This window comes from Aptenodytes forsteri, unplaced genomic scaffold (assembly GCF_000699145.1).
Source record: "Aptenodytes forsteri isolate BGI_AS27 unplaced genomic scaffold, ASM69914v1 Scaffold68, whole genome shotgun sequence".
NCBI classification, from domain to species: Eukaryota; Metazoa; Chordata; class Aves; order Sphenisciformes; family Spheniscidae; genus Aptenodytes; species Aptenodytes forsteri.
Window position 1 is genome coordinate 2,935,875 of NW_008795382.1, and position 19,632 is coordinate 2,955,506.

At 48.2% G+C, this 19,632-nt stretch overlaps 1 protein-coding gene across 1 annotated transcript in view; it reads right to left on the reverse strand.

Moving 5' to 3' along the window:
• COL5A1 (collagen type V alpha 1 chain) overlaps positions 1-19,632 on the reverse strand; it is a 124,432-nt gene that overhangs the window by 17,367 nt on the left and 87,433 nt on the right. The window contains exons 32-53 of the mRNA XM_019472435.1: positions 17,374-17,418; positions 16,970-17,023; positions 15,999-16,043; positions 14,849-14,902; positions 14,201-14,254; positions 10,608-10,661; positions 8,956-9,063; positions 8,673-8,762; positions 8,527-8,580; positions 7,783-7,890; positions 5,918-6,025; positions 5,235-5,288; positions 4,559-4,612; positions 4,242-4,349; positions 4,093-4,146; positions 3,899-4,006; positions 3,699-3,752; positions 3,204-3,311; positions 2,058-2,111; positions 1,630-1,683; positions 1,124-1,177; positions 641-694 (exon numbers count right to left, since the gene is read on the reverse strand). Of these exons, the coding sequence (XP_019327980.1) occupies positions 641-694; positions 1,124-1,177; positions 1,630-1,683; positions 2,058-2,111; positions 3,204-3,311; positions 3,699-3,752; positions 3,899-4,006; positions 4,093-4,146; positions 4,242-4,349; positions 4,559-4,612; positions 5,235-5,288; positions 5,918-6,025; positions 7,783-7,890; positions 8,527-8,580; positions 8,673-8,762; positions 8,956-9,063; positions 10,608-10,661; positions 14,201-14,254; positions 14,849-14,902; positions 15,999-16,043; positions 16,970-17,023; positions 17,374-17,418 (1,530 nt within the window). The remainder of the gene's footprint in view (positions 1-640; positions 695-1,123; positions 1,178-1,629; positions 1,684-2,057; positions 2,112-3,203; positions 3,312-3,698; positions 3,753-3,898; positions 4,007-4,092; positions 4,147-4,241; positions 4,350-4,558; positions 4,613-5,234; positions 5,289-5,917; positions 6,026-7,782; positions 7,891-8,526; positions 8,581-8,672; positions 8,763-8,955; positions 9,064-10,607; positions 10,662-14,200; positions 14,255-14,848; positions 14,903-15,998; positions 16,044-16,969; positions 17,024-17,373; positions 17,419-19,632) is intronic.

Consider the following 19,632-nt stretch of genomic DNA (forward strand, 5'->3'; position numbering starts at 1 on the left):
TGTGGCTGCTGCCAGGATGTCACAGAGCAAATGCAGTTCCACGCAAAGCATGTAAAACCTTCTGTTCGTTGATTTTCCTACTGCTCCCTATCCCTTACGTGCTGAGGACAAGTCTCCAAACTCCTTCACTTTTCAGCCTTGCCTACTTCTGCTGATTTCCAGCAGGAACGGCCCTTTGGCCGTGAGCTCTCCGGAGCAGGAAGCTTTCCTTGGTTCGGTCCTGGGAGATGAGCTAGCAGAGGACATCCTCCACCATCAGCGTTCCTGTGGCTGCCGCAACAATTGGATCTATAATTTGCAATCCCACTCTACATTTCCCCACCACCCCTACCAAAATAATCACTGTCCAATAACGCTGTGTGCGCCCTGGGACAGGACGTAGGGTTGTGTATGCTGTATTATTTACAACATATTAAATTGCCAAATATATTTACCTCACCAAGCTCTAATTATCTCCACAGAGTTTGTTAAAAGATGGAACGTAAACTTAGATTTGAGGCCAATGGCCCCAAATTCAGGCTAATTTGTTGTAACACACAGCAAAATCAAATCGCTGTCTTTCAAACACCAGTGTTGTCAGAGGGTGATCCTTTTGGCATACAAAGGACGTGGTAGAAGTGAAATCCCGTTCAGCTCTTACCTTGGCTCCTTTCTCTCCTTGCCTTCCTTCAGGACCGGCTGGACCAGGAGGGCCCTAGAGAAAGCACAAAATAGATGCAAAACACAATTAGATCACACTGATCTGAAACGGTCTATTGGAATTAGCAAAATGATGCTACAGCCCCAGGGAAGAAGACAAAACGGAGACAAATATCTCTGAAAAGCTTTTTAAATTAGCTTCTTACTAAATGAATCCCCGGGCTCCGCCAGCAAGGCAGGAAAGAGCAGGAGCACCTCATACTTGTATTTTCTTTCGGGTGTTAAAATCTCAAAAAAATCCATGGGATTTGGTTGACAACTTCCCATCAATTTCCAACGGCTGTGGATGGAGCATCAAATTTCTTTTTTAATTATTTATTTTACATGCTACTGCCTTGCATTTACTGTAGACCCAGTAATAACATTAGTTTCAAAAAGTCAATACAAACACATTTGGAAAAATACTCCTAAACAATCAGCTTACCCTTTTCCCTGGGGGTCCGGAGGGGCCTGGCTCTCCCGTGGGACCAGGGGAACCCTAGATGGAGAGGGGAGGAGAACAAGCCATAAATGCACCATGAGACACGGGAGGGAGGAGCAAACATGTAAAACTCGAGTCAAGATCTAGAGGTTGTGCTAAGCCGAGGCGTGGGCGGCCAGTACAACTCCCGACACCTCCTCGGGGGTGCAGGTGGTATCTTGTTTTATCCCTTCCCACCATGAAATACCATAAGGCACGGCAAAGTTAAAACGAAAGACTAGATTTTGGTTTTCCGTAAGTTAATTTTTGCTTTCAGGATGTATTGCTGAGCAGCCTGGATGGATGGCAGCGGCCAGGCTGACACAGCCAGGAGGGACAGGCATCAGAGGACCAGTGCAGCAGAAGCTGGCGGGAATTAGATGCTCTATGTCCTTCTGTGTTAAAAGTCCTTGGACCTGCCTGCACACAGAAACTGATGGGGAACAGATCTCATCTATCCAGTTACTCACAGTCTGTCCAGGTTCGCCATCATCACCTTTGTCACCAGGGGGACCATCTTGACCCTAAAAAGGAAGAAGAAAGAAACAAGCAGGCGTATTTAGGGTATGAATAGAGTTGAGCAGAGCGTTAGCAGCAGCAGGAGTGGTTCAGCCGGTCTTCATGTCACCGGGCACCATCCCTTCCCATCTCCCGTTGAGAACACTGGCAACAGCAAACGTCCCGTGTCAAATACCGTGGATAGCAGCATTCGTATAGCTACTGCCCCAAAGGTTGTAGCATGGTCAGACAAATAGTCTTATGGTGGGACTTCCTACTCTTTCCCAAGCACAGGAAGAGTAAATGCCAGAGGTGCTGCTGGTGAACGAACGGCACACAGTCGTATTTCACTAAACCAAGAGGAGGAACCTAACTGCCCTTCTGTGAGACAAACACTTACAGCTGGACCAGGTTCTCCAGGAGGACCAGGGTCACCAGGGAAACCAACTGGACCCTGCAAAGAGAGAAGGAGGATATCCCGAAGTCAGAGATACTGCATCTGGAGAATTGCAGAGCACTAGTGCCTTCTACCCCAGCGACAACACAGGGAGTCACCCTATGGAGCAAACCCCCAATTCCCTACCCTCAAACACAATCCCAGATCACATTCCATCTCTGCATCTTCAGTCATTTCGTCCTGTCACAGCCACCCGTTCAGCTCTGCATCCAGACTATGCAAAGCTCCAGAGGCAACGCTGGGAGTTTCATCTAGTTTTTCATAAATACATTGGACAAGTGACAGCAAAATCCTCGCAGCTTTGGGGAATGTGCAGATTAGATGATTCTACTTTTGCTTACTACATGATGTGTAACATTTTTCACATGAAGATCCTCTCAAAGCATTTAATGACTAAAACACTTCACCATTCTTCTCCATACAATGTCTATTGTGCACTTCAAATGATTCTGAGACCAGCGTTCAGACAATAGGCTTCAACCAATAATGCGATATCCCAAAACCCCATCTGTTAAGAGAGATGACTAACTCCCCTGCCTCCTCTGCTGTTTCATGCTATCTTTGCTTATCGCATAATAAATTTCTTCAGCCAGCAAGCATCAAAGAAGCCGGCAAGATAAATACTATACCATTGTCATCTGGTATAAATCAATATAGCTCTACTGGCTTCAATAGAGCTACAGCAATTAGCATCAGCAGGGATCTGACCCTAGAGGTACAACTCCCACATTCACATAACTCTCTCCTCTACGCTATTTTGGAAGCTTTGCTCTGGTGCAGAGGAACCTTGGCAATACATAAGCTCAAGCACCAAGTAAACCTACTGCAGGCCCTCTCCATAGGGGTGAGTTTTCAGCCTGCAAAAAGGACTAATAATTCAAATATTGCTGGAAGATATGGTACAGATGGGTCTTTTCCTCATTAGCACCCTAAAGAAGGGGACTAATATCACATATCATTAGAGGAGCAATTCTCTGGCTGGTGAACTATTTCAAATTTCCACAAAAATCTCTGGAAAATATCTTTTAATGCAGAAATCTCTGCTGGGCAAGACAAGGAAGCACTGCTTGGACAGGAGGGGGTACTTACAGGGCTGCCTTTGGGACCGTCATCGCCTGGTGGACCTTTGGGGCCAGGTGGACCAGCAGCACCAGAGGGACCTGCTTCACCCTTTTCACCTCTTTCACCTTTAGGACCCTGTAAAGGAAAAGGGTTTTTCTATTATCCAGGAAAACAACTTACCAGTCTCTAATTATCCTTTAATCAGTTCTGAGAAAGAAGCTCTGTTTGTATCTCAAAACACGAGGACATGATTTAGCCGTCCCTTCCCACAAAGATTAAATGGTGTTCATGCGGTTCAGTCGTGGATAGTCCATATTCAGTGACTAAATGTTGTACTAGAAATACCCAGTAACACGGCAGTTTGTCACCCAATACCCAAACCAAGGACATGGCTGGTTCAGTCCCTGCAGCCCCATCTACATTCATGCCTCTCTGACACCCCTTCAACCGGCTCCTCAGGGGATGCCACTGAAGAAAAGCTCTTCTCCATCAGAGCAAGAGCCACCCCATAAGCGTACTTACCGGGAGGCCAACCTCGCCGGGAAGACCAGGCTCACCAGATTCACCAGGTTCACCCTGCAGAGGGGAAAAGAGGACGATCACAGTTATATTTCTGTAGGGCGTTGAGTTTTCTGCTGACGTAGCAAAGCCTCTACATGAGTGTAGAGGCTAAAACTCTAAACTCCTGCAGGCTTCAAATCAGGTTTGTCTGGATGCTTTACCTTCTCTCCTACTGCACCAGGATTTCCTATTCCCCCAGGAGGACCCTGTGGACCGTCTGCTCCCGGTGGTCCAGATGGACCTCTGGGTCCAGGTGGGCCAGGCGGGCCCTGAGAGAAAGGGAAGACAAATTTAAGACATGTTTCTTGGAGCAATGTCTGTCAGTGATGAAAAAAGAAGTATGAAAGCATCTTACCATCTGCCCAACGTCACCTGTTTCTCCCTTCTCACCAGGCGGTCCAGGCAAGCCCTGTGGAGGTGGAGGGGATGAGTTTTAGCTGTGAACATCTCAGGTGGAGCCCCAGCTCTCATTACCCTAAGCCCTCCCTTGATGCTACAGATTACCTGCAAGCCGACTGGGCCCGGGGGACCAGGGAAACCTCGGGGTCCTTCATCACCTTTCTGACCAAAGAGGCCTTGCTGTCCCCTGGGACCTGGCTCTCCATCGGCACCCTATGAGGAAAGAGTCTAACACAGCTTGGCAAAGACACAAGGCAGATACAAAGTTCCATCCCCACCACCTCCTGCTGCAGCCAACAGCAACGCCCTACCCATGCGTTGGGCATCAGCAGTGCCAGGCAGAAACTGCCAGGCCTTGCAGTGCTTCCCAGGAGATTTTATGGCAAGAAAGGGGATTTCTGCCAACAGGGGACAATACTCACAGCTGGGCCAGGCTGACCGATTGGACCCTGCGGGCCGGTAGGACCTGGTGGACCCTGTCACGTAACAGAAGTACAACGTCAGTGTTAGGAGCACAGAGTGAAAAAACACACTCACCTGGAAAAGGCGATGCCCTTCAACACAGCCTCCATTGAACGTGCATTAATTCCCAAAACAGAGAGGGAGGACAGGGTCAAGTCTCCCTGGACACACCAGCATTCCTCAGCCCTGGTGCCAGTGGCACAGCAGACACGTCTAAATGCATTTTTGCTCCAGCAAAGCCATATCACACCACTCAGTTCTCTCTAGATACTTATGTGCAATTTATCTTCCTCAGGCTCTGAGCAGCACGTAAAGGGCGCTTCAGTGTGCTGCAAGCAACTAGAAAAGGAACTACAGCCAAACGCCCAACTTTAACGACAAGGGCTGCTCATGTTTCACAGATATTTACATAGTACATGGGTGACATGGAAACACCTCAGTGTGTTCCTGGGAGCTGGAGGCTCACACTTCAGCCACTCGCTCTTTTTCACATCGTGTGGGTATGATGAAGCAAAGAAGAAGATGAAGCAATGATAGAAAGAAATTAAAATGATATTGTTTTCTGTTTCCAGCAAGTCACACAACATAACCATGCTCCTCCAGGGAAGCAGCTATGACGACGTCCACCCCACTCACCTGCTCTCCTTTGTCGCCCTTGCTGCCCTTCTGGCCAGGCTCCCCGATCTCACCCTGCCACGTACAAAGGGGCACAGTTAGTTCACTTGGTGACCACTTCCATATCTCAACATTCAAGCAACAGCCCTGTGTGTCTGCATCCTCATCCCAAAGATGCCAATTCCCACAGAAATACCCCAGAATGTTCTGAAAAAGGCCAGAGATTTGGCCACTCCAGGTGAAACCAAACCCTTTTACATCCTAAAACTTTCCTTAGCTGCCATGCGATGCAAGAAGCATCATTTTGCAGACCTTGTTAGCAGCAAGGAGTGATTCGTCCCAGCTAATGTTTTCTAAGAATCCCCCAGTCCAGAGGGGCTTAATAAGAGAGTGGGGAAACGTAATTCATTTCGAAAGGCCAGGCACCCGTGGGCAGGCCACCTGCTACAGGCTTCGGGGGAGGCTAACTGGATTTCAGCAAGCGGTTTGGCTGGCAGCGCGCGCACAGCACAGTCTGCCTGCTGCTCCCCAGATCGGACGCTGCTGACCTCGCGGGATTGCCAGCGCCATAAAATATCCTTGTGTTATGACCGGCAGCACATCCAACCCGACGCGGTGGAAACGGCGGGTCGGCGTGGTGGCAATGGGGCACGTTGCCCGGTTCCTCCCCAGAGTGACCCTGCTCAGCAGGGAGCTGCTCCCACCTTGTCTCCATCCTCTCCGGGGGGGCCGACAGGACCTGCTGGACCTGGGAGTCCCACCGGGCCCTGGATGCCATCCCGGCCAGCCGGTCCTTGAGGACCCTTCTCGCCCTGGAAGCAGAAGGAGCAGGCAGGTCATACAGAGCTCTCCTCCACCCTCCAACACACGCATGATATCCCATTAATGTTTTATTCAGCTGCTAATGACCCCTGACTATCTGGGCATGTATAGCAAAACTGGTTTCCAGCTGATATTTATTCAGGCTTTCTATGCTCGCTGTCTGAAACAAAACAAAAACTTCTATCTTGAGAGATAAAGAAAGAACAAACAAACCTAAATAGAGATTACCCAGATCACAGCTGCAATTTCACTGCTATAGCAATATAATCAGATTTAATCTGAACCCTCTGCCATCTCTCTCTGGATGAGAAACAAGACCTCAACTAATTTTTATTCCCACAAGCCGGTTTTTATCGATTCTGGTCCTGGCTGTCCCAGCACTCACTGCCTGCTCCCTCCCTGGCTGATCCCCAACTAATGGGGGTTTCTCAGGAGGCCCCCAGCTCCCTCCTGAGCTTCTGGACAAAGGAAAACACCTGAAGTGAATAAAGCAATCTCTGCTGGCCTGCTGCTTAAACATCTACTCATATTCCTCAGACCTGGAGCCTTCAACCGAATTTGTTTATAGGAACTGAACAGTGGGTATTTTTCAGTTTCCTCGTACATAATTTAATTGCATCTGAATCCTGGGTGCTCTCTTCTGAATAATTAGATGCCACACAAATTGCCTATTCATCTATCCACTGATACATCGTATAGGTACTTGGCAGGACAGAGGTTCTTAAAGCTGATTCATCAGGAAATTCTTGCCTCTGGACTAGCTCTACTGGAGTCTCTAATAAGCCAGCAAATGTGGAATACAGTGGCTGATAAACACTTTTGATAACAGCAATCAATCACCATAAGTGTCCTCATCTAGTCTGAAATCACCGATACCAGCATTTGCTCATTTTGCTGGGTCTGAAGCTGAGCTTAGTTTTGAGGCAGGCAACCCAAGAGTCCCTGCAAAATCGTTTGGGAGTGAATTAGAGGCACAGCCTTCCTCCTCAGGACCGTCACGGTGCTGTGCTCCTTCAGGGACAGAAATAGTCATCCCAGCCCACTCTCTCCTGCCCGCACGTGACATTTCACGCGCGTGCCTGGGGAGCGAAAGACGTGAAAGTTTGCGCGGGCTGGCTGGTGAACGCTCAGGAGAGGGACCATATGGCAGGACTCAGCCGCGCTCTGCTCTGGCTCCTGCTGAGAGCAGCTCCTTCCACGGGCACCAGCGGGATGCCTGGGAACGCTGATGCTGTGGCAGCACGCAGCATCCTGGGAAGCGGAGCTGAAACCTCCGCAGCACCTTCCTGTGCTGCCCCCTTGGCCGGGGCAGAGTAAGGGTAAGGGTTTATTTAGGCTCAGTGGAAATCGCTACTGCCGTTGCATCCTTGTAAGCAGCGATGGGGTTGGCTCACTTCTCTGCCCAGAGGCCTGTCCTTTGGCTGTTTGTCACCAGGAGGTCACACAGGCTGTCATTTTACCTGTTCAGTCCCCTCATCCCTTCCCATTGCCTGAAGACATTTTGGTCCCTGGGACCACATCCATTTTTGATAGCATGGGTGTCCCAAACTGGGTAGTTGAGCAGCTAACGTTCAGTGGTTTGATGCACCCAAGATGAGAAAATTCCTTCTTAATTGAATTCCTTCTTTCTTTCTTTTTTTTTTTTTATCTTTTATACACCTACCCCAGGGAATGTCTCCATGCTCAGCTTCCTACTACACACATTTCTATTTGACCCATAGCTGTTAATCTTTATACTGGTACTTACTGGGGCTCCCTTTTCACCTGCAGGTCCTGGAGGTCCCTGGGGGCCGGGTCGCCCTGGCAAGCCTATCGGGCCGGCTGATCCTGCGGGACCACGCTCGCCAGGAGAGCCCTGTTCGGAGAAGAAGGAAGCGTTAACTGGAGTATCAAGCTTTATCTATATACAGACAGAAAAGAAATCTAGCAGTAGGATGCTGCAAATGCATCGTAAGTGAGCGCATTTGATGGGGTGACTGCCATGTGATGACTTGGTACCATCAGCCCAAGGGGTCCTCCAGATTTTTTTTTTTTAATTAAAATCCCTGGAAGGGCTGGGCTCTCCTCTGGATGGTGCAGGAAGCTCAGTTCCTGGGGGCACATCATCAATTTGGAACGAGAGCATGAGCCACTTCATGGCCAATGCAGCAGGGAGGGTTGGATGATGAATATTTTCTTCCAGGAGGGCTGCACTGAGCATGAATCTCAAGTGGGGACAACTTTCAGAGGGAAAGCTGGTGACTTAGGAGCAAAATTCTCAGTGTCCTGAATCATTCCTGTTCCCTCAGCTTGTCACATATGCTCATAGCTGACACCACAAAATGACTGAGCTATTACGTGCATGCCTTGTAAAATAAAGCAATATCTAGCAGGTCGTTAGTTAGTGCAAAGGGAATAACGGATAAAGCACCGAGCTGTGACTAACCCTCCATTTTGGCTTGCCAAGCTTGGAAATGGGTTAGATGGTGCCTGTAAGGGCAAGGATACTCACTGCTGGACCTGGGGGGCCTGGGGGACCTTCATTGCCTTTCAGCCCTGGAGCACCCTGGAGGGAGGAAAACAAAGTCATTTTGGGTGGCGAGTGCTGCACCGCCTGGGCATCCTTCTCACTGGAAGGACCGGGCAGCCTCTACTCACAATGGGGCCAGGGAGACCTCTCTCTCCAGGGAAGCCTCGCAAGCCCGGGGGACCGTCCTTCCCCGGGAGGCCGGCGGGACCAGGGTCCCCCTGCAATGACAGTGACAAATAGCTGAGGATCTGCAGACTCCACAGAGACCCAGGCTCCTCCCTCTGGGCTCAAGTCCTGATGAGACACTGTGAAACATCATGTCTCTTCTAAATCATCCCTCTTCATCTCTGGGAGAGAGGCAGGCGTCCAGGCTTGCAAGAAGGGTGAATTCAGTAGGCTGCTGGTCCCTACCTTGGTCCCTTCTTTTCCAGTGAGGCCAGGAAGACCTTGTTCACCTGGGGGACCTGGAGGGCCTGGATGTCCCCGCTCACCCATTGGTCCAGTCTCACCAGTTGGACCCTGAAGAAACAGAGATCGGGGTTGGGTATCAGCAGAGCAAACAATGAAGGAAGAAGCGCAGGCTATCAGTTTATTCCTTTAGGTTGCGATGGGATGGAAGATGCTCCTTCCCTTAGCCGTCCCCCTGCAGTGCCACCAGGAATCCCTGGAGAGATGCCTCCTTTGGCATCTAAAGAGACCTTTGCTTTGGAAGCAGGCAACATTGCACTTGACAGATTAGAGGCATTGGGAACCTCTGGAATGAAAGCGTTCACATAAATGAGATATTACTACTACAATTATTATGCTTAGTTTTTTTTTTTTTAATTGAAAACTTCCTAAGTGCTCTACAATCATGCTGATTCTTCCTTATATGGGGCATAAATAACGAATTAGGCTTGTACTACACGGCAATTACTGACTGTCTCTGTGCTGTATGTGGGCACTAACGGTGACGAGTGTAACATAAGGCCCAGTGCAGAAGGTTCCCAAGTGGCCCATTTTGGAGGAGGACAAAAGCCATATAGAATCATAGAAGAGTTTGGGTTGGAAGTATGCACAAGCCTATAACATCCCTGCACGCTGGTGTCCGCTGGGACGGTGGTTGTAATTCACGTCACGCTGCAGGGTGCCACTTAGTGTAAACAGAACGGTAACACTGCGATCACTCAGCAACCACAGACCACGCTCACTACACGCAGCAGAGCCAAACAAAATTGCCATAGAACCTAATTTGCACTTGAGAAGACAGACACAGTCAGGGAATTGCCCCTAATCAGGGAATTTACAAATCAGGGACTTTACACTATCATCAAAAAGGACAAATTAATTACTTTGCAATTAAAGAGCAAGCATCCTCAGCAGTTCAGGAAAGAAGACTCAACCCAAAGCCAGTCCTACTCAGTCTAGGACTCTGCCTACAAAACTGATGCACGAGCCTTGCATGCCTGTGCTTGAGGGGTACAAATTCTGGTTGTGCAGTTACTATTTCCAGATTGCACAGAGTTCGTTGTGACTAAAAGAAAAATAGCCCAACTCTGACATAAAGTCCTGCTAGATTCTGTCAAAAGAGGGATGCATTTCTTCATAGGGACATGTAAGAGCCCTCTTGCATCACGTTTACGCTGCCCTGAACACCCCAGCAGCCGTACAGCCCTTTGAGATCTTGTTTAACTCTCCGACTGCTTCAGGTCTTTTAGCCAGGGTGTGTGTAGCTGGTCTCTCTCTCATCCTACACCAATTTTACACCAAGGTAGTTCTGTTAAGTTCACAGGAGCCACCTTATTTACAGCAGCCTTCAGCCACGTCTGTCTAAATACCATCCTACCGCCTCGACAAGGTGGGCTGGGACCCATTGGGGTATTTCACACCCTGGCCAGGAATTTCAAAGCCATCAAGCTTGCTTCGACATGACTTTGCTTCCCCTGGAAGAGGAGCATCTGTGCTGTATAACCTGCAGTCCCAGCAGCTCCAGCTAAACCATCAGAGCTGTGAGAGCCCGCTGTGCTGAACTGGTGAAGGTGAGCTGCAGAGGGCTGGGGCAAGCACGAGCGTTCATTTCTTACCTGAGGGCCTACGACACCGGGGGGTCCTGGAGGGCCCGTCTTGCCTTGGAAACCCTGTTAGAGAAAGGGAAAAGAGAAAGAGATGACACTTCTGCCAAGGAGTACTCCAGCGAGGGTCTCAGACTGCCACCCGACTGCTCCTCCTCTGGTGAAACTACTGACCAGGAACGGGAAGACACCCAAAGACAAAAGAAACAAGAAATCAATCAGAAAGTGGAAAATGTGTATTTGTACATTTATACAGGGATGAAACAGAGGAAGAAAAAGGGATTCTCAAAGCTCAGCTCTACTGTTTTGATGGAGCCACTGCGGTTTGGCTGAAGGACTAGCCATATATATATATAAAAATTTGCTACGCTCGTAAAACCTAGAGAGGAAATGGCTATTAAAAAGCCAGAATGTGTGAGTTTCTTCACGCTGAGTAATTCTTAATAACCATTTCCCTTCTCCTGCTCCCCGTTCTGGTACTGGTTTAGGCGTAGCTCTGTTTTAGGCTTAGCTCCCAGGAGCTCGGAAGGCTGGGTGACCATCTTCCGCTTTCGGCACCGGCAGCGCCTATCTCCAGCCCCTCTTGAAGCCCACAAACCCACCGGCCTTGGGGGCCGAGTGAAGCTTCGTTTCCTTCATCAACATGTGTTGAAAGACATCACAAATGTGTTTCTCTCTAAATGCTGATGAGTAGCAAAGTCTCCATGACAGCTAATTATAATGACATTTGAAAAGTGACAATAATGAACTATCACCACTGCAATTGTTTAGCTCTCCTAAGCCACTCTTTAAAAAGCACGTTAATTATTATTCTTACTATAGCATGCTGACAAGCTTGAGAAATGTCATTCGGGGCACACAGGCTATTTTCTCATTGCCACAAAAGATGATCAGATAAATCCCAAGCCAACGGTGATGTGTCATGCTAAAAAAACTACTCAATGCTATTCTATAGCTGTCTGCGGATCACAGAAAATATCCTGTCATTGATGGGGAAAGGGCAAAACATCTTTGTGAAGCGAATGTACAATTTAAGCTCTTATCGTAGAAAAAGATTTCAGCCAGTTCTGTGCAGGACATTTCTTATTAATCTGAAGAAAGGGGTTTCCTTTTACCCTGCCTGAGCCTTGGGCACAGAGTTTTTTTAGATCCAAATCTTTGTAAATCTAATATGGCCAAATATTTCAGCATCCTTCAGTGTGCCTATTTACTACTAAATGAGAAGTAAAATAAAGGGAACTATTTGACACACAGATTTCAAGTCTAGGTTTTCTTGCGTGAAGGCACAGAGCGCGCTGACAAGGCTACTGATGTGGAAATAACATTTAATTTGTTTTTATGTTTCTCTCCTCGCTTTTGGGCACCGTGTAAGGAAAGGGGGACACAAAAAAGGGACTTCTGCTACCTGGTTCTGCACATGTCTGCACGCACCCCTGGAGGATGCAAGGGACAGTGATCTTTGCAAAAGTGATCTTTGCAAGCTTGTCGACGGCACAGATTAACAGAGTTCTGGTTTTCTGGAAGCACTTGCCTGTGATAGGCAAGCTAATGCTGCAACGAGTGAAGAAAGCTATCAGGGAATACTTTCAGACCCCAGATGACTGAAAGCCCATTCTCCATTCATATTCATGCAGACTTGGAGTTTGGTGCTTTATTCCAAGTTGATAACAGCAGATGCAAGCAAAGTTTTTACTACTTCTTCTAATTTGAATGTAGGTGTCCTGGATGTTACAGATAACTCAATGAAGGAAGACTAAATGTCACAGTCAGGCTCTGGCAGGCGAAAACTCTTCTCTTCACCTTTGAGTTAATCCTGACCTGAGGATTGTGTGTTCAAAAATACCACAACCATTGCCTTAAAGTCAGTCTTACGGAGTGTAAATAAAATACCTGGTGTTGCGCTGAGCTGTATTTGCATTGCCTTGCTTAGCAAATGCCAGGCAAGTTAATTAAATTGTTGTGTTGTAAGTTGAGGGGAAAAAATGCATAATGTGCAAAGCCTTTTTAATGCTCATTTGCTAGGAAAGGCAGTGGAGAAAAATGCAAAGCTGAGGAGAGGAAGTTGGGGTTTTTTTCCTGTAAAATAAACACAGGACAAAGAGTCTATCTGCTAACATGCAGCATGCAGCGTTGGGGAGAGGGACATACCAACAACAGCGAATGAGCTGGATTGTAAACAGCCGAGGGAAAAAAAAACAACATACATCCCCAAAAATGCCACAGAAGAATACTAATTACTGCATGCAGAGGAATACATGGCAGAAGGGTCATTTTTGCTTAGAGTATCCTTCAAGCAAAAAAGGTGCAGAAAACAGACCACCAGAGACGCACAACAGCCAGGGTATCATACCTTCAGCATGCCTCATCGTTCTCCTTTGGTGAGAAACAATGATTACATCTGTGCAACAAAACCTTTTAAAACGGACAAAGCAGTATGCGTACGATACAGTGAGGTACCTAAACCAGCCAGGAGCCACTCCCTGGGTTGCAGCAAGGGATTATTGCTGCTGGAGGGGGCTTAAGCAAAACTTCATGAGGACCTTGTGTGTAGCTTTGGCTAAAAGGCAGCGTCAGCAGAGATGCTCTTCTTACTCAGGTGCTAAGGCAAGTGGCTGATACACAAGCGTGCTGCAGTAACCGGTGCGGACAGAAAAACTAGAGGAAAACCATTAAACCACTCATCTTGGCCAGGAATTGCCTTCCTCTCAAAACAAGCACTGCCAAAGCTGGGCTGTAACTCTTACTCTCTCTGTAACTCTGTGCAACAGTTCTTGGCGTGGGCCACATGGTGCATCAAGAGTGAAAATCGTTTATTTCTTCCCACTGCAGGTTCCAGAGAAAATAAACTGCCCCTGCCCTAACGCAGCTGGGTGCAGAAAGCTGAGCTCACAAAGGATGGAGCCCGTCTTGCATGAAAAACCTCTGCTACCACAGCCCTAGAGTTACATCTCTGGAATAGACAGACCTAAAACCTGCACATCTCCAAAGGATGGAGTGGGAAAGAAAGCACAGACTTTACCCGTAGAGGTAAAGAGCAGAGGCACAGCCTTCCCCCTTGGGAGGGCAAAGGGACAAGCGCTTCGGCGAGTCCTTGGGCTACAGAGCCTGGCTGCGGGGGCTGCTTGGAAATCACCCCCCAGCCTCCTCTCCACCTCATGAAAGCAAGAGCCACACCAAGTGCTGGCTCGTGCTGGTGCTGACCCAGACTCAACCCCAGCCAACATCCTCCAACCTCGCGAGGAGCTGCCTCTTGCAGCACCCGTCACGGCAGAAACCCAGCTGCCTCTGATGCCGGTCACTGGCATCACTACATCTCTGCTTACATTGTCTCCATGCACGATGCACATGACCTCCACAATCTACTAAAGGGACAGCGAGAGAGGAATTGGTGCACAACCTTCACATAAATCATCATTAGACCGACCTGTCCTGCTCAGAAGAGGGTTGCTTCCCGTAGACCATCCCATGCAGCTGGAGAGACGCAGACCTCCAGGGAAAACAAACGTGTGGCCACATCTCCCCAGCTGCACAGAAGGGTTTAGAAAAACCAACCAGCAAGACAAGATTCAGGACTAATGATCCGCCCGAGATTTTTGGCTACTTACGGTTTCTCCTCTCTGTCCGGGGTGACCAGGCAATCCATCCTTCCCAGGAGGACCCTACAGCAAAAAACCAGGGTGAGAAGGAACACGACCATGCGCTCAGCAGTAAAACTGTGATAAGGACTGAATCAAACCTGCTTGCCTCCTTGCATTAGTTCCCATCCATTTTACAGTGAAATGGGGCTGCTCAGAACCCTAAAAGATACGGCCCTTTCCCATACATCTCCCAAAGGAAAGATTTATCTTACAGGTCCAGAACGGGAGCGAGCTGTTCACCACAGGGAAGGAAATCACTCCAAAAAGGTTTCTGAGGTTCCCCACCAGTGTATAATAATTGCAGAGACAGAAGTCTTACTCAGTTGTGCTGTCCTCCCAGCATACAGAGGGGAAAATAAAGAACAGAGCAACCATGGAAGATCCTAGCGATATTGAGTCATTAGGAGATGCACATTTATCATCAGCCACAATTTATTCGGCTATTTAAAATCTTAAACTGTCGGGTTATCATCATGATGTCTCAGTAATGCCTTTTATTGGGTATGTCACCGCTTGTCAGAGGAGCAGCTAAGACTGAGCTGGCACAGGCAATCACAGCTGGATGGAAAAGACTTTATGTATTTCTTTGCATGTTCTAGAAAGGGCGTTACTTACAGGGGGGCCTTTTGGTCCAGGAAATCCAGTCGGTCCTTGAGGCCCTGGTGGTCCCTGGGATGCAAAAACAAGCCAGAAAACATGGTTAAGGAACCTATAGCGCTTCACTATGAAATACTAGCTCTGTGTGAACAGCAAATGAGCACAAAGATATGGAAAGCCAGCTATTTCTACCCCAAAGAAATGCCCCGAAGTGCAAGATGCAGCTGCACAGTGCCATCCCTTGAAAAAAAATGCATGGAGAAGTAAGAACCACCAGGCATGGTTAACCGAGTGGCCTGTCCAGCTGCAAAAAGCACTGCAAACATGAAGAGGGCTATCAACTGCTTTGTGCCTGTCCCTCCCAGTGCTATGAAAAATAGGTCTTTTCCCATCCCAGCTCAAGTGAGAGCACCTGGGAGCTACCAGCTCCTGCAGGAATGAAAAAGAAGAGAGCTGGTGGCTTTGGGGCCGCTGCCACAGAGATGCTCTTCAGAGCGCTGCTTGCCCAGAGCGGCATCAGCAGCAGCTCCCCGCCCTTGCGGTCACAACCAGCAGATGCAAAGGAGGGACCAATTTCATATATTTCCTCCCTGGGCAACTTTGTAGAAAATTTACAAACAAAACAAAAACACCCAGAAGAAAAAAAAAAAGCAGAAATTGAAGTTAAAATCATGGAAGTCCCATTGTTTCAGTATTTTCTACCTAGCGTGCTGTAATTTGAAAAAAGCAGCACGAGGTCCTAGAGGACCACCCACCTCCTCCAGAAAATCAGGGCTCTGGCTGTCTGCACAAAACCTATGGGTGACTTTTCCCATGGAGCGATGCTTACACAGGACACCCAAGGTCCCATTCGAGCCTTACTTGGAGAGCTCAGAAAGGACCTACGGGCTGCAGGTGACTTGCAAGACCTCTCTCTCTCTCCACACAAGCACGTTTCACCTCGGGTTTCTAAACAGATTTTTCCTTTTTGCTGACCGAGGTATGCTAAGCTGCATGCGGGCTCCAGCAAGCTGCCCGCCCCTCTCTGCATAACAGGGTACTTGGTAGGATGCTCACTGCAAAAAAAACCCTCAGCACCATCTCAGCCCTGCAAACCCGCCTCGTCTGCCGTGTTAAACTAACGGGCTTGGATTGAGTCCTGCGCTTTACCCCCACCGGCTTGCCTTACCCTTTCGCCAGGAGGACCAGGGGGGCCATCACCACCAGAGTTGCCCTTTCACGAATAAACAAAACAACACACCATTAAAAATACATATATCACCATTGTAGCTGCTTTGCACAAAGACTTCAAATGGCACCAAGCCCACCGTGACACCACACCCCACCGGCTCCCCCGGCCCCTCTCTATTATTAATTCTGTATCAGGAGCAGCACCCAGTGACAAACGAGCAGCTGCTCGTTCCCACCACATCACGTAATAAAAATACAGGAAAGATAACGTCAGTGAGCTCAGGATATTTCCACCTGATAACAGCCTCCCTCTGACCTCTGAGAGATAAATGCCGCCGCGAAGACGAGGTATTTATCAAAAATTCATGCTGATACAAAGCCGAGACATTTATTTTTAAAGCCGGCAGCGTGGTGGTGGCAACTTCTCACTACAAAAGCTTTGCTTCCATCGTGCCTGGTGATTCTGCAGCAGGTTCTAGAGCTGAGTGTGCCTCCAGATTGGCTGGCAGAAGAATACCTATTTTGCCCAGTGACCAATCGTGGGCGCACAGTGCGCATGCAAAGTGGCTCAGCAAGGTGCAAGGTTCTGGAGCCCAGCAGCAATACGTGCCCTTTCGCCCATGGCACAGCCTAAGGCCTCTGAGGTGGTTCAAATGCTACTTAAACACCAAAAAATAGGGCTTAGCAGAAGCGTCAGTGGATCGTAGGGTTGTGCTGGTCCCTGACATGGGGGTGCTCCCTCCCCTTCTGGTTGCCACGGTTCTAAATTCATGCATGCCCTTGGTGTCCTGCTGAAATGTGGGCCAACACATTTTTTCGGACCTGTGCATATACTTTACAAGGTGGGTTATGAGCCATTTGGCTGGGCAATGAAGATCAGGAGAGAAGGGAAACGGAGGGCAACGAACCAGACGGTCTCTTATATCAACACTTTTTAGGACAATTCCAATAGGCTCCCCAAAACCTTACCTTTGGGCCGGGTTTCCCAGTGCTTCCCCTAGGGCCTCTTTCCCCACGTGGACCCTTAAAAAGACACAAAAGATGACATTTTAGCCCTTCTTGCTACCCACACCACTACATTGTGATCAGGCAAAGCACCCAAGTGCCTGAGCTGCACCGGGTCAACGAGCGATCCCACCACCATCAAGGAAATGACATGAGCCTTCATCACTGCCACTGGAGGTCTGACCTTGTTATGAGCTTAAACCATGTTCGCTGGTGAGCCCCAGCCCCAAATCACTGTCCCCCCTCTGCTTAGCTTTAACCGCTGAAGGCCAGATCCTACCACCCAGTGAGGACATAAACCAGATCACACTTTCTCCTGGTCCTAACAAGCTTTCAAAATGCACAAGAACGAAGAAATGGATCATTACCGTTGGACCGCGCTGCCCCCTTGGACCTGGTTTGCCAGGTGTCCCCTGGAACGAAAAAGAAACAAAGAGGAGTTAGCGGCCAGCATCACAGGCTGAGCTCGCAGCAGATGAACCCGCAACGGAGCCTATTGCACACAAACTGCCCCCAAAACCTCTCCGGTTCTCATCTGCAATGAAAAGGACAACAGCAGGTTTACTTTCATCTCCCGATTCTTGTATTTGTTTTAATTTATAATGCTTGGGCAGGTCTGGACGGTAATCCCAATGCCCAGACGACATCTACCATCTGAGGGGAGGAATCTCTTAAGAAAAAGTAACCCAAGTCCTTTAAAACACCACAAAGACTTTCAAAGATAAGGCCACCCACTTGGACCACGCAGTCTCCCAAAAAGCCAGCCAAGACACCAGAGCCAGCAGAAAAGCTCTTCAACTGCCACCCCAGAACCTACAATCCCTCTTCCCACTGATCTCCGCTCGCCCCTTCACCCAGCTCCCGACGTGGGGAAGAGCTGGTCCTCGCCCCGGCCAGGAGCAGGGCAGGCTGGCTCACACTGATGCACACACGTGTTACAAGACCTGTACTGTTAAATATTTAAGGAACGACAGCAGCAGAGCAGGGTTCCTGCTCTGAGCAGTTATTTTACGCCAGAAAAGCCAATTAAGCTGCCCCACATATTTACAAATCTTTCTTCATCTCTGTGAACTTTGTGCTAAACAAGTAATTTAAGACATTGTTTTGCAGCAGTGACAAAGCAGCAGGCTTATGAGATCTGACAGATGCACTCAGCTTCCTCTAATGGGGGACTGTGATTAATTCTGACAGAAAAAAGACAGAGACGGCTGGGTCCTAAATCTGGCATTACATTAAGCTCCATTACCCTGCGCCTAAAAGAAAAGTGATGGCCTAGAGCTTGTTCCCTGAAAACACTATTTTGGCTAGTGTCAAGTTACCAAAAAAATACCCATAGGTTTAACTTTCTTCCTTTGGACCTGCAGGCCACTATTGTTACCAATCACCTGTTAAAGGAAGGAAGAGAAAGACTTGCTTTCTACGTAAGCAACACAGAATGCTTAAAATATCACTTGCCATTTTCTGCCCCAAATCCATCATCTCACAATCTTGCCTTCTCCTATTTGGCACTCATTAACCAGGCAAACGTAAAACAGGAGCTGGAAAACTTTACAATCAACTTTCTTCAAGCTACTAAAATTAGTCTTGCTGAATCCTCCTTGTTCTGCAGCTCCATTTAATAAACCCTGCTGGCATACCTTTTTTTAAATTAATTACAAAAAAATCCTTTTAAAGTACTCCAGCTGGTTTTCCTTTAGCTACAGGAGGCTAAATTCAGAGCAGGTGGAGAGGAGTGTGTGCCACCTCCCTGCAGGTAGCCCCACATATTCCTCTCCTCCTTCCTCAATTCTATTTTTAAGCAAAATTTTCCCCTGCTTATTGCTGTCATTAATCATGCATACAGCACCGTGTACCGTTGCGAAGAATTTATATAGCACTGTAAATGTACACAGACCTATATTTTTCAAACAGGGACACCGAGGGAAAGGCATCTAAATTCAGATTATTTTCTAGGCACCCAAATAAATGGCGCCTAGGATTTCAGTACCTCCACGCACCCCCCAGGCTCTGTCAGACTGGGCGAGCAGGGAGATCTATTACCCCGTGCTAATGGCAGAGGCCTATTAGCTCCAAAAATAAGACCACTTATTCACATCTAACTATTGATTTTATGATCAGGTTTTGAAAACGTCCAAGCGAGCTCACCCGAGCTCACCTCCAGCTGCAGGCAGCTGGGCGAGCAGGTCACACTTCTCCAAAAACACCAAACATCCTTTCCCCCCCCCCATTTTTAACTTTGCCAGCCCTTTTGTGCAGCTGAACAGCCAGAAGCTGGGGTTTCAGGTTTGGGGAGCTTTAGCTCTGCCAGCACCAAAATTCAGCTGCCCACGCCGGCAGGATCTGCTGGTACTGCTCTTCCGCCTTTGGTTTTCACCTTTTTTATTATTTAAGGACTTGGGAAGACTACTTGTGTTGCTGTAATAATGAGCGGGAAAGCTTATTTCCATTCCTAGATGACGACGGTCGTAAGAGAAACGTGTGATTCGTATTATTTTGGAAACATGAACAACTGCTTTGAATAGCATAATAGTAATACCTTGTAAAAAGAAAAGACAAACAGATGATTTTTGGTCATTTCAGCTGCAAATTGGGTTACTCCACAATGCACTGGAGAAGCAAATCTTAGA